The 14,947-nt window shown below is 36.4% G+C and overlaps 1 protein-coding gene across 2 annotated transcripts in view; it reads left to right on the top strand.

Annotated features, from left to right (window-relative positions):
* The window catches only part of GABRA4 (gamma-aminobutyric acid type A receptor subunit alpha4), a 241,910-nt gene that overhangs the window by 145,190 nt on the left and 81,773 nt on the right, over window positions 1–14,947 (top strand). The window contains exon 10 of one of the 2 annotated variants that reach the window (XM_061420066.1): window positions 13,824–13,879. In XM_061420066.1, the coding sequence (XP_061276050.1) occupies window positions 13,824–13,838 (15 nt within the window). In that variant the 3' untranslated portion in view covers window positions 13,839–13,879. Of the gene's footprint in view, window positions 1–1,943; window positions 2,614–13,823; window positions 13,880–14,947 lie in introns of those variants that run through there. The other variant, XM_061420067.1, reaches the window with a different exon arrangement.

Raw genomic sequence — 14,947 nt, 5'->3', positions numbered from 1 at the left:
GACTGAGCTGAACAGAAACTTGGTTTTGAAACCAAGTCTGCTTATTTATGTGACTGTGTAGACAATTTTAGCTTTCCTGATCCTCCATTTCCCCATAAAATCATAAAGTTGGTGTAATAATTGCCTCACTTTTTATAAGAAAAATGTTACAACATGCTAAACATCTGAAGATTCATAAAGTGTTAACATATTTTCTCTAGCATTTAATAATCCAAAGTAGCAGCTCACAAGATGCATAAGCCTCAAACTTGTGTCTGTTTGATTTACCCATGTTTTAAAATGTTTACATTAATTTCCAGCACTAGAAAAATATTGATATTTTAAATAAGCCTCTAAACTCTTGTTTCTGTTTAGAAAATTTGAAGATCTGGGAACCCTCGACCTCTGTTACTAAATGGCAGCAATCCATGGGTAGCTTTTCTGAGAAAACATGTTTCAGTGTGGCTCAGTATCTACTTTGCCCATTGCGTGCACTTATTTGCCTTTCTTGGGTCTGATTATCATTTGAATTTGCTATCCTAGTGTTAAGCCATTTATTTTTGTATTTGAATATATTCTACCTTTCGTCTTTTACTATATGTGTATATATATATTTCATAGTCTGTGCATGCATGCTCAATTGCTCAGTCATGTCCGACTCTTTGCAGTCCTATGAATTGTAGCTCACCATGCTTCTCTGTCCATGGGTTTTCCCAGGCAAGAATTCTTGAGTGGATTGCCATTTCCTTCTCTGGGGGATCTTCCCGGTCCAGGGATTGAACCCTGGTCTCCTGTATTGCAGGCAGATTCTTTACTGCTGAGCCACTGGCGATGCCCATCATAGTCTATAGTGTTTAAAAATACCATGTATTTTAATGTACCTTGTTTTATATATAATGTATATTGTATGCCTTATTCTATTATATGTTATAAACATATAAATGGGGCTACCCTGATAGCTTCATTGGTAAAGAATCCACCTGCAATGCAGGAGACCCTGGTTTGATTCCTGGGTTGGGAAGACCAATGGAGAAGGGATAGGCTACCCACCCACTCCAGTATTCCTGGGCTTCCCTTGTGGTTCAGCTGCTAAAGTATCTGCCTGCAGTGTGGGAGACCTGGGTTCGATCCCAGGTTGGGAAGATCCCCTGGAGGAGGGAATGGCTACCCACTCTGGTATTCTGGCCTGGAGAATTTCATGGAGTGTACAGTTCATGGGGTTGCAAAGAGTCAGACATGACTGAGCAAGTTTAAGGACTTCCCTGTAGCTAAAATGGTAGAGAATCTGCCTGTGATACAGGAGACCCAGGGTTCGATCCCTGGGTCGGGAAAATCCTCTGGAGAAGGGAATGCAATCCACTCCAATATTCTTACCTGGAGAATCCCATGGGCAGAGGAGCCTGGCAGGCTACAGTCCATGGGGTTGCAAAGAATCGGACACTACTGAGTGACTAGCACACAGACATATATAAATAAATTCCTAGATGGCACATATGAGATTTTAAAAAATCTTCAAAACTCTACCAGCTTCTGGTTGTTATGTCACATCATAAGTTAATAAATACTGGTTAAATTATAGTATAAGGTTAAAAGGTGTAAAGATGTAATGTGTCCGTGGAGTTAATTTTATCTATCATCAGTGTACCTTCCATCTCTCTGTGAAACTATGAAGGAGGATACATGCAGAGGGGGAAAAAACTTATTTATTTTTTTCTTTTCAGCATCAGGATTGGTTTTTCAGGGTTTTTATTCTGTTCACTGAAACTTTAGTACGCATACATTCTGAAAATTCTTTGTTTTGATCAGTTTTTACTTCTGTAGCTCTCCCACTGGGAAATTTTACTTGTTCTTTGTTTAATTTAGCTGTTACATAAATATGTTGAAATGATCCATTATTTCAATTCCTACTGTGAAAATATTTTGTAAGCAGCAGTATTAAAGCACTTTTTTTTTTTCCCTCTCAGCTGTATAGATCATAGGAATTTGAAAGCAGCCAGAGAATATAAACCTTATCCAGCAGACCTCCTCATGACACCACTGGGGCTCTGGAAAGAAAATGTCCACAGCTCACCTCTAGATTGAAGAACCTCAAGTAGGGCCTAGCATACATTACTCCTGTTCCAACCAGTGTTTAAATTTTAAATAGTAATTCAGCTTTTTATGATGATGTGAAGCAAATAAAATGGATTTCACTGAAATAGTTATGTTTTCAACCTCATAATCTAAATCAACTAGTATTTATTAAACTTAGTATGTAGTTTTATTTTATTTTCACAAGAGCTGTGTGGGATATGTACTGTTATTGTCTCATCTTACCGCAGGGAAATCTGAGTGACTTTTTGAGAGTTAGAAAGCTAGTGATGGTGGATGTGAGATTTCCACTCTGGCCATCAGACTTCAGCTTCCATGTCTGTAACCACTTAGGCCACCCGCTTTGTCATCATGTGCTTATTTTCTCTATTCTGTCTTGCATTTGTCATGTCCATGTGTAAGAACTGATACAACGTTGACAAAGTTTTCAGTCTATCTGTGATTGTTTGAATGTTAACTTCTAAAGTTAAAAATTTCTACCTTCATTACACAGTTCTATCAAACTGTATCGCTACTGTTCTGATTCACCATTTCACCTATCTGTGAAATTCTGAAATTGCTATAGTGGTGATTTTCTTCCTCTGCAAATACCTCTGCTGATGTTTGCCACTTTAAAAACAAGCAAACAAAAACACTTTAGGTATGATGACTTTGGATGAGCAAAATAATTCTTTTAATAAGTATGCCTCAAGCCTTTTCTCGATTGCTCAAAAAAATCTCATTTCCCATAGAAATAATTTTGGTCTTCAATTTTCAGTTTCACCCTTTTTATGTAAAGAGTGCCTGATGGGATGAAAAGCTGTGTACTTTCTATTCAAGAGAGGGTTTTTCATTCAACTTGTTAATGTCTTCATTTTTACAGAAGCTATATCCAGTGCTGGATGAGGCACTATGTAGGAGACCAAAGATTGGAAGTTGGACTTCACAGTTGAGAATTAAAACATATGAACAATTGGTTAAATAACTTAAATCCATATAAGGTGACCCTGAGCAGTGAAAGTCAGTGTTCTAGTCCTCTAGTGCTGAGCTAAAGAGAGTATGTGAAATAAAGCACAATTGAGTCAGGTGATGTTAATCAAGGGCTTTGGAAAAAAGTACCATCCCGTTCTGGTTCTGTAGTCATATCCTCTGCCTGGCTTTCATTTCTCACTGATCTGTAAGAAATTGGAGGAGGCACATAAGTAAGATTCTGGGCTATCTTTTTTGTAACACTTTATTTTTCTGACTAGAAAACAAAACCAGACTTAACTGTGAATATTTAGAAACTATAAAAAAGTATGAAGAAAAATATTGTCATCCAACACCCAGAGAAATCCATTGTAAACAGTTAATTTTCTATTTTTCCAGGTCTATGTGCTTAACTGTTTAAACATCTCTTTGTTGCCTTTATATTATATATGTTCAACAAATTTAGGATCGTATTGTTTATGTACAATTTGTTTATTTTTAGTTCACTTTTTCTCACTTAGCCCAGAACTCAGAGGAGCATGAAATGCATGACTAGTTTGCATACGTTTAGTATTGCTCAAAAGGATGTTTTAATGCATTTGTCGTGTTTTCTTCTGTGATGATTAGTGTATTGTTATTCTGCTATTACATCTTCTCTCTTCATTTTTTAATTGAAGTATAGTTGATTTATAATATTATATTAGTTTTAATTGTATAACATAGTGATTGAATAATTTTATAGATTATACTCCATTTAAAATTATTATAATGGCTGTATGTGCTGTGCTATACATCATATCCTTGTATCCTACTTTGTAGATAATAGTTTGTACTTAGTCCTATATCTCTGTCTTGCCCCTTTCCCCTTTCTCTCTCCCTGTTGGTAACCACTAGTTCTCTCTATCTGTAACTTTGTTTCTGTTTTGTGTTTCTGTATTCATTTATTTTTTTTATTTTTTAGATTCCACATATAAATGATATAATACTTATCTTTCTTTCTTGACATATTTCATTGCGCCTAATGCCCTCCAGTTTCATCCGTATTATAAATGGCAAAATTTTATTTTTTATGGCTGAATAATATTTCATTATATATCTCTCATATCTTCTTTATACATTCATCTGTTGGTGGAAACTGAGGTTGCTTGCTTTCATATGGTGGAAATTGCAAATAATGCTGGTAAGAACATTGGAGTGCATATATCTTTTTGAATTAGTGTTTTCATTTCCTTCAAGTACATATGTATTAGTGGAATTGCTGGGTCATACGATAGCTACATTTTTATGGTAGATAAATTTTGAGGAACCTCCATACTATTTTCCATAGTAGCTACACCAATTTATATTCCCACAAACAGTGTTTTAGGGTTCCCTTATCTCCGTGTCATAGCTGATATTTGTTATTTGTATTCTTTTTGATGATAACCATTCTGACAGGTGTGAGGTGATACCTCACTGTGGTTTTATTTGATTTCTCTGATGATTAGTGATGTTGTGCATCTTTTCATGTGCTGGTTGGCCATCTGCATGTTTTCTTTGAAAAAAATGTCTAGTCTGTTCTTCTGCCAATTTTTATTCTGTTTATATTTGGTATTGAGTTGCATGAGTTGTTTGTATGTTTTAGATGTTAATCCCTATCAATCATATAATTTGCAAATATTTTCTCCCATTCAGTAGTTTGTCTTTTTGTTGTGTTGATGTTTTCCTTTGCTGTGTAAAAGCTTTTAAGTTTAATTAGGTCCCATTTGTTTATATTTGCTTTTGTTTTCTTTGCCTTAGGAGGTGGATCCAAAAAAATATTATGGAAATTTTTGTCACTGAATGTTCTGCCTATGTTTTCTTTTAGGAATTTTATAGCTTCTGGTCTTACATTTAGGTCTTTAATCCATTTTGAGTTTATTTTTGTATATGGTGTAGCCATATGGAAAAGGTTTGGCGATTCCTCAAAAAATTAAAAATTGATCCCTGGATTGGGAAGATCCCGTGGAGAAGGAGATGGCAACCCACTCCAATCCTCTTGCCTGGAAAATCCCATGGACAGAGAAGCCTGGTAGGCTACAGTTGATGAGGTCGCAGAGAGTCGGACACGACTGAGCAACTTCACTTCATTTCATAATCCAGCAACTCACTTCTAGGTGTATATCCTAAAGGAATGAAGTCATTTCCATAGGGAAAGATAGCTGCACCCTCCTGTTCATTGTTTCATTATTTACAATAGCCAAGGTATGGAAATAAGTATCTGTTGATGGGTGAATGGATAAGGAAAATATCCTGTACAGGTTTCTCACACTACTTGAAAGCAGAATGTTCCTATGAAACCTTTCTTAAGCTGAAATGGCCTAAAGTGAAGCAGCAGTTACCTTATGATACACACATCTCACTAACAGATGCATGAAATAAATCTAGATAAAGCACATATGCTCACACACAGTTCAAACTATGATGAGTTTATGCTAAGATACTGAGTGTAGTTAATGGGGAAGAAGCTTGGTGGCGCCACTCTAAAACAGATGCTGAATGCTATTTTCACTTTTTGCCTGTTTTCATATATGTGAAAAGTCTTCTCTGGATTTCTTTTAACTAACAAAAACTGGTACTAAAAGCCAACTGGTGTAAAGCAAACCTTTGAAAAAGCAGGATTCTATATATCCTGGAGGATATGTATCTCCTGGAGGAGGGCATAACAACCCACTTCAGTATTCTTGCCTGGAGAATCCCATGGACCGAGGAGCCTGGTGGGCTACAATCTATAGGGTTGCATAGAGTTGGACACAACTGAAGCGACTTACCACCCAGTATGCACTAATATAGTATGTTGATTATTGATACTCATAACTAATATATAAACATTGTGTAATATAATTATTATATAATATTTTCTAAATAATATAAACTTATTCAACCATAAATAGAAGAAAATTCAATTTCAAACAACAAGGATGGATCTTGAGGGCTAAGTGACTTAAGTCAGAGAAAGTACTGAATGATCTCATTTATATGTGAAATCAAAAAAAAATAAACTCAGAAACAGAGTTGCAGTGGGGAGAGGGAAATTGGGTGATAATGGTCAAAAGGTACACACTTCCAGTTATAAAATGAGTAAATTAGGGGGATATAATGTATTGTGTGCTTGAAAATTGCTGAGAGTGTATCTTAAATGTTCTTATGCACCCACACCCACACTGCCCTCAACACATGTAACTGTGAGAGGTGATGGCTGTGTTAACTGGCCTTACTCTGGTAATATTTTGCAATATATTGTTGTTGTTCAGTCCCTCAGTCATCTCCAACTCTGCACACACCAGGCTTGCAATATCTACCAAATTGGCACATTGTAGCCATTAAACTTACCCTTTGTTATATGTCAATTATATCTCACTAAAGCTGGGAGAAAAAAGGCATCTTCTTATTAGAACACAGATGAATTTGTACTGAACTGCAACGCAGGTGCTCTTGGGGGTTACCTACTTTGTTGGATCCTGTCATAAACCAAAACACCTCCAATGGCAACTCTACTATCCTCAATGCCTATATTCCCAAGTAACATTTATTGCCTCTTTATTCCTCTGTCATTTTCAATTCCATCACTGCTCAATTTCCTTGTCATTTCTTAGTTTGAATCCAAAGAGAAAGAAGTACATTGGCTCCAGCATTTTTTAAACTTGAACCAGTTCTCATTTATTGTCACAAGCCAACCCAATGAATTCACTGTCCTTGGATTAGATGCCTAGCCCAAGATGACTGACTTCTGTTTCTATGGGGACATGGAAATGTGGTACAAAGCCTGGCTGCCTAATAATTGCACTCATCAGGAATAATGGTTTCAGCAGCCTGCTATGGTACTGGCAAGCAATGCATTTGGCCTATGGAGAACAGCAATTTATTCTCACTAATATATGACTTGGTAAATAACTATACTTTTTTTTTTTTTTTTTACAATGTTAGTAATTAATTTACATTTCTGCAGTGTTTCATAGGCTAAAATTGTGTTCACTTATATAATTTCATGTGATACTTCATATTACATTTTAGGGGAATAGAAAATGGATCTTAAGATATGTTTTCCATGTGTGATATCTATACTATACATATTATTCTGTATTTGGGAAATTTACAAGATACTTATGTTCATTTAGCAATCTGTTTCTTTTTCTTGAAAATGCTCACTAACTTGTTCTAATAAATAATAATTATCCCTGGATGTAGGAATAATTAACACTAAGAATGATAGTTGATAGAATCACACAGTTGATAGAATTTCTGGAAAGAGCTGTATACCTCACTCAATTCAACATCTTCATTTTAACAATGCTGTGTCCATTTATCCATCTTTCTTTAGATCATTAAGGAAGACATGCTCTGATTTTTAATTATCTTTGCAATAAATTCTTGGAATTAATCACCTAGGGAAAAATGTTTTCTTTCATAAAATGAAATACTTATTTTTGTTGGAAATAAGGTTACAGAACTTGTATTTCTGTCTTTGTAATAGCTGTGAGAAAGCACAGGGCTGGATTTAATTTTCAAAACAATTATATGGGCATATTTTTCAAAACAATTATTGTCTTCATTAGACAAATTATTGAGTGAACAAAACTATGGGTTAAGCATTTTGTAGGCCCTTATATTTAGCTGTAGTTTGTATATGTTTATCTAATGGTGTATTTCCATTTGATTGTGTAAATGCATATTTCCATTTTCATGCAAGCCACCTCAGTCATTTGGAAAAGTAGTTTTCCAGTCAGGTAAATCTTATCGAGCACATACTGTGGGTTCAAAAGTACTTCAGTGAAAAGCTAATAGGAGTAAATACTGTGGAGGGATATATATTCTAGTGAGGATTGGACAAAGAAAATTAGGAAAACTGTTAGTAATAAAATAAGTTGAAAACGCCTCCATGCCACGATATAATTCCCCTTGCTTCATGGTGCCAAGGACATTACTGAGAATAATGAAACCTGCTAACCCAAACAAAATGAAGTATATCAGCAATTGATTTAACTTTTAGCATTAATAATGGAGTAAAACCTTGGGAAGAGCTGATGGTGCAAGATGGAGAGTTGCATTGCTAGCTTAGCAGAATATCTATAGAGAAATATACTATAAGTATATATATACACACATACATATGTATATACCCACATAAAATATATTTATATATATATATATATATGCATATATATGTGTTAGGCAGAGTAAATGCGTATATAATGTATATGTTTACAGATATAATTGACCCTTGAACAACACAGATTTCAACTGCATAGATCCACTTATAGGCAGATTTCTTTCTATAGTAAATGCTATAATACTACCTAATGTGAGTTTGGTTGAATCCACAGATGTGGAATTGAGAATATGGTGGAACCATTAATTCAGAAGGCAGACTGTAAAGGTATAGAAGAATTTTTATATGTGCTGATGGTTGTCACCCTAACTCCTGTGTTGATTAAAAGAGTCAACTCTGTATAATATACACACACATATAACACATGTATACACACATATATATATATATATAGATACCACATATTGCATATGTAAAATAAAAGGGAAACATTTTGCACGTTTTGGATAGTATTGTTTTCTAATAGAACAGGAATAATGAATACTTGTGTATCTTTTATACAGTTTGCCTCTCTATTTAACTAAGTAAGTGCTCAATATATCTTCAGTGAATAAATGAACAAGAAAGAAACTGCTTTCAAAGCATTATAGGAAAATAGGATGCTCACTGTAGATAAATGTAGATAAAAGCTGAATATTAATGATACTAGGGCACAACATAGGTTTTGATTATGTGACAGTGTTTTATAAATAGTATAAGTTTGCTTACAAATTATAGATGTTCAAAAAGTGGCAGGGCAGTTTCTTTCACTGAGACATACCTAGTTAATTCAGGGCCTTTCACATAATACATGCTCATTAGATTTAGTTGTATTAATTTTTAAAAAATGCACATTAAAAGCTAATCTGAGCATGTCTAAAAACAAAAGTTTAAAAATAAGTTGTTAGCCACTTAGTAATTAAAATGAACTGACTTTGATTAATATTAAGTGTTAACCAGTTTTGAAATACCAACTTTGAAAGCCTTATAAACAGTGAAGTAGCACAACTGTGGCACTAATTGGGTCTTCCTGGGAGCCTAATAAGGCTGAATGTCTTTTACTTAGGAATGCTACTTAGTGCTTTCTCCTCAGAAGGAGGCTGGAGTGAAGGCGGCTGGGACTTTGCTTCTTGTGTCCCTTCCAATGATGATCACCTATAAGCTGGCTAGAACACTAAGACCCACCTCTTCACAGAAACATCTGCAGGGACACTCATCATTGCTTAAAAAACTTAGTCTTTCATTGAAAGGACTAGTAGTATTAGTGAATGACCTCCTAAGGCAGAAGGAACTGAATGCTTACTGGCTTCTACCAATGTCCACGCAGAATCACTGCCTCTTACCTTTCTGCCAGCAAGGTGTTAAGTAGAGGATTCCAAGGCTGGAATGGAGATGGCTCCCCTGGTTTCCTTGTTCCTGTAATTGGTGATTACCCCCTGTGCCCCTAGTAGGTCAGAGGACTCAACTTTCTCTTTGCTGTTTATCTCTGTGTCAGATTTGTCTGAAGAATCTGGAGAAATTTCTCTTGGAGCAATGCTTTTCTCTTGGTTTTCCTCCTACCTCACTAGTCTCTCTTCGTTCGTCTTTTCCCTGGCTTTTTCATAATTCCTTAGCCTCTAAATTTTGTAGTAGCTCAGGACTTGCATAAATTTCTACTGATGCATAAAAAAATTACATCAAAGTTGGCTCAGATGGTAAAGAATCTGCCTGCAATGCAGGAAACCCAGGTTCAATCCCCAGGTGGGGGAGATCCTCTTGAGAAGGGAACGGCTACCCATTCCAGTATTTTTGCCTGGAGAACTCTATGGGCAGAGGAGCGTGGTGGTCCCTGCTTGGGGTCTTTGGTCTTTGTGTCACAAAGAATCAGAAAAAACTGAGCAACTGACACTTTCCAATTGTTTTAAACAGCACACATATATTATCTCACAGTTTCTTTGGGTCAAAAGTCTAGATGCAGCTTAAGTAAGTCTTCTGAAGGACTGCAGACAAGGTGTCAGCTGGTGTGGAGGTAACATCTGAATCTTTACTAGAGAAGAATATATTTCCAAGCTAAACAGGTTGTTGGCAAAATACATTTTCTTAAGGCAATAGAAGTGAGGGCTTCATTTCTTGGCTGAAGTTCAGAGACATTACAGGAAGCCAGATAGAGGCTGCCCCCGGTTCTTTGCCTAGTGGGTTCCCCAACATGGCTCTTGCTTCACAGAAATCAGCTAGCAAGGGAAAATCTCCAACTGTGGGCACTATATACTTTATTGTAATACTGTGCTCACAGTGTCAATCATGTGCATGCTGTCATGTATTCTGTTGGTTAGAAGCAAGTTACAGGTCCTGCCCACATTCTAGGGAATGGGAATCAAACAAGAGCATGATACCCAGGAGGCAGGAAGGAGTGAGGCACCTTAAGAATCTACTCACCCCTAAGGCTGGTCTCTGTCATCTTTCTTCTCTGTCTGTACTCACTTCCTCTTGTATCTCATGTCTTTATACTATCAATGAGTTTACAACCCTGTTTTATATTTAAAACTTGATATCCTTCTGTAAGGGGCTTCCTCTGTAGCTCAGCAGTAAAGAATCCAGTGTTCTCACCAGGAAAAATCTCATGGACAGAGAAGACCGATAGGCTAACAGTCTGTGTGGTCACAAGAGACAAATGTGACTGAGTTGGCATACACAAGCACATACAAATCCTTCTGTAAACTCCACACTGATAAGACGCTGCATTCTTTATATTGTTTCTTTTGAGTATGTCTGATAGATATCTAAAAAATTCAAATATGGAAAGTCAAAATAATTGTTTCCCCTAATAGTAAAAATAATTGCTTTACCAGTGGTTTCACAGTCCCACTAAATGGCAGCTATATTCTATGCTTTCAGTTCCTGAGATCAAGAAACTTGTGTCATTCTTGACTCTTCTTCTGTCTTATCGAAGACCCAAGTTATTAAATCTCTTACTTTTTAATTAGTCGTTTCTTGATTATGCTTATCAATGTAAAGAAATTTAGGAAAACAGTAGAATGGGAAAGACGAGATCTCTTCAAGAAAATTAGAGATACCAAGGGAGTATTTCATGCAATGATGGGCACAATAAAGGACAAAAACAGTATTGACCTAACAGAAGCAGAAGATATTGAGAAAAGGTGGCAAGAATACACAGAAGAACTATACAAAAAAGATCTTCATGACCCAGATAACCACAATGGTGTGATCACTCACCTAGAGCCAGACATCCTGGAGTGCAAAGTCAAGTGGGCCTTAGGAAGCATCACTACGAACAAAGCTAGTGGAGGTGATCGAATTCCAAGTGAGCTATTTCAGATCCTAAAAGATGATTCTGTGAAAGTGCCGCACTCAATATGCCAGCAAATTTGGAAAACTCAGCAGTGGCCACAGGACTGGAAAAGGTCAGTTTTCATTCCAATCCCAAAGTAGCACAATGCCAGAGAATGTTCAAACTACCACACAATTGCACTCATCTCACATGCTAGCAAATTAATGCTCAAAATTCCCCAACCTAGGCTTCAACAGTACGTGAACTGAGAATTTCCAGATATTCGAATTGGATTTAGAAAAGACAGAGAAACCGGAGATCAAATTGCCAACATCTGTTAGATCATAGAAAAAGCAAGAGAATTCAAGAAAAACATCTGCTTCATTGACTATTCTAAACCTTTGACTGTGTGGATCATAAGAAACTGTGGAAAATTCTTAAACAGATGGGAATACCAGACAGTCTTAGCTGCCTCCTGAGAAATCTGTATGCAGGTCAAGAAGCAACAATTAGAACCGGACATGTAATAACAGACTGATTCCAAATAGGGAAAGGAGTAGATCAAGGCTGTATATTGTCATCTTGCTTATTTAACTTATATTCAGAGCACATCATGTGAAATGCTAGACTTGATGAATCACAATCCAGTTTGTGATGAATCACAAACTGGAATCAAGATTGCAGGGTGAAATATCAGTAACCTCAGATATGCAGATGACACCACATTTATGGCAGAAAGTGCAAAGGAACTAAAGAGCCTCTTGATGAAAGAGGAGGGTGAAAGAGCTGGCTTAAAAACTCAACATTCAAAAAACTGAGATCATGGCATCCAGTCCCATCACTTCATGGTAAATAGATGGGGAAACAATGGAAACAGAGATTTTATTTTCTTGGGCACCAAAATCAGTGCAGATGGTGACTGCAGCCATGAAATTAAGAGACGCTTGCTCCTTCGAAGAAAAGCTGTGACAAGCCTAACATATCAAAAAGCAGAGATATACTTTGCTGACAGTGGTCATGTGTGGATGTGAGATTTGGACCATAAAGAAAGCTGAGCACTGAAGTTCGATGCTTTTGAACTGTGGTGTTGAGAAGAGTCTTTTGACTTTTGAGTGTCCTTGCACTGTAAGGAGATCAAACAAGTCAGTCCTAAAGGAAATCAGTCTTGAATATTCATTGGAAGGGCTGATGCTGAAGCTGAAGCTCCAATACTTTGACCACCTGATGCAAAGAACTGATTCATTGGAAAAGACCCTGGTGCTGGGAAAGACTGAAGGCAAGAGGCAAAGGGGACAACAGAGGATGAGATGGTTGGATGGCATCACTGACTTGATGGATATGAATTTGAGCAAGCTTCAGGAGTTGGTGATGGGTAGGAAAGCCTGATGTGATGTGGTTCATGGGGTCACAAATAGTTGGACCTGATCCTTATGTTCAGGTAGCACTGGGACCTGATCTAAAATATAGGTCCCTTGGCGACTCTGGCAACTGGAGTCGTAATGAGAAGTAACCTCTATCTGTTTTCTACCAGCCAGCTCAGCGCCTGCTTCTACCGGGATGGACCACGTGACACTCCAACCCCTCAGCTTTCTGACTTTGCTGCTGATGGAAACTCTTGTGATTTTACAATGTGCCAGAGTTGCCTCTCAGCAAACAGGTCTGCTTTTGCCTTAATGAACCTCTCAGTACAGAGTAGGAGGTGCAGGTAATGGGAGTCACATACCTCCTGTCTTAATATACTCTGTCTTCAGGGTTTTCTCTTCTTGGGCCTTCCTGCTTTTCTTCCATTATTCTTTTTGTTTTTCTTTCATACCCACATTTTGGAAAACTGTTATTATCTGTTTCTGGTTAGGTAGGGCTTCCCATCATCCATTTACACTTTGGTTGAAAGTATTGAATAAATATATCATTTTCTCCAGGTGTGTTTTTATAGAATAGAAAAAAAGTGTTCCTGTGACTAGAATTTGAGGCATTAAAGTGGATTTAGGGCACAAACAGTAGAGACGTTCATAATTGTTTCCTTGAACTCGCATGGATGAGGTAGCTGCCTATATTTGTACATATCAGGTGAACCTTGATCAGAACTCTGCCTATTTGGGCTTGGACACAGGTAAATGGTGACTCATGGAGGCAGCTGACAGATAAAAGAGTGTGGTCTCTACTACATGGGTTTAGAAAATTTTACAGACTCCCTTCTGTATCTCCATAGGAAGGCAGGAACCATGTCCCCTTCCTTTCATATGCTTTGCAATTCTTTTCTTTGTACTTTATTTCTTCAGGTTTGTTTAATCAGGTGTTGCTTGTGTAAAATATTTTGTTGTTGGTGGAGTAGTTCTATGGTGATTTTCTGGATAATATAGCTCACTCTTTACTTTTTGCCTTTTTCTGTTTCCTTGAAACCTCATACTAATTCTCTAATTATATTTTTAGGAATCTGAATCTTGAACTTTGTGAGGAGAACATCTGAGCTTCAGTGTTCCTGTCAGGTAATGATAAGATATGGAAAAGGCCCATAGCGCCACGATTAGAATTTCACTATGAGTGTCAATTTTAGATAATTTTAAGGAACCCATTTTTTTATGGGGGGGAAAAAAAAAGCTAAAGTGCTAGTAAGAAATTATAAACAAATAAAATTAACAACAAAGTCGGGGTGAAAAGTTGTATGTACTTCTAAGCAATGTATTTATTATTCAGAATTAGTCCCACCACAGAAAGAATGGGGGGCATATGTAAATAGGTAAATGTTTCCAAAATAAGATTAATTCTTATCTGTCAAAAATGTTTTATTTGAGAGATTAATTTGATAATCTTAAAATGAAAGCAGTTGGATGAAAAATAAAATGTGTTTATTGCCAGCAAACATTTTGGAGAGGTAAACACTTATTGCAAGTACTGTACAGGCTTAGAAAGATCATTTTTTTAGCTAGCTAAGACCACCATTTGTTTTAAAATGCCATCCATCATTTCAGTGTTAAGAGCGCCCCCTGGTGTGATTGTATAATCATGCTTATGAGAAATTTAGGCACTATCCGTTTTCATTTTAAAACATTTTTATTGAGTACTCTTTTATTGATACATATAGTTGATTTTTAATATTATCTTAACTTCAAGTATACAGTACAGTGATTCAGAATCTTTGTATATTATACTCCATTATAAGTTATTAAAAGATAAAACTTAAAATTCTGTGTCCTGTACAATATCCTTTGTTACCTTTTTTATATACTGTTTTTTAAATCTCATTTTTCTTTTTTTTTTTTCATTTTTCTATTATATGGTGATAGGACTTCTTTTCCTGCTACGCCAGCCAGACCAGTATGATGTGTAACTATCTGAAGAAATTTTTTCCTTGCCCTTATCCATTTTTATATCTGGAATCAGTGGTGAACCTGAATGTAGAATTTGGGAATACTAAGCCGTAAACTCCTTAAGTTAAAGTTAATGATCAGTAATATATGCTTTGGTAAATATTAAATTATATACTGAGATAAAATTTTACAGGGTAATAAAATTCTTTGATGGTGATAGCTTTGTTCAGTGCCAAATTTCTTTTT

Source organism: Bos javanicus, chromosome 6, assembly GCF_032452875.1.
Source record: "Bos javanicus breed banteng chromosome 6, ARS-OSU_banteng_1.0, whole genome shotgun sequence".
NCBI lineage: Eukaryota > Metazoa > Chordata > Mammalia > Artiodactyla > Bovidae > Bos > Bos javanicus.
The sequence above is the reverse complement of the archived record's forward strand: the minus strand, read 5'-3'. Positions and strand labels throughout refer to the sequence as shown.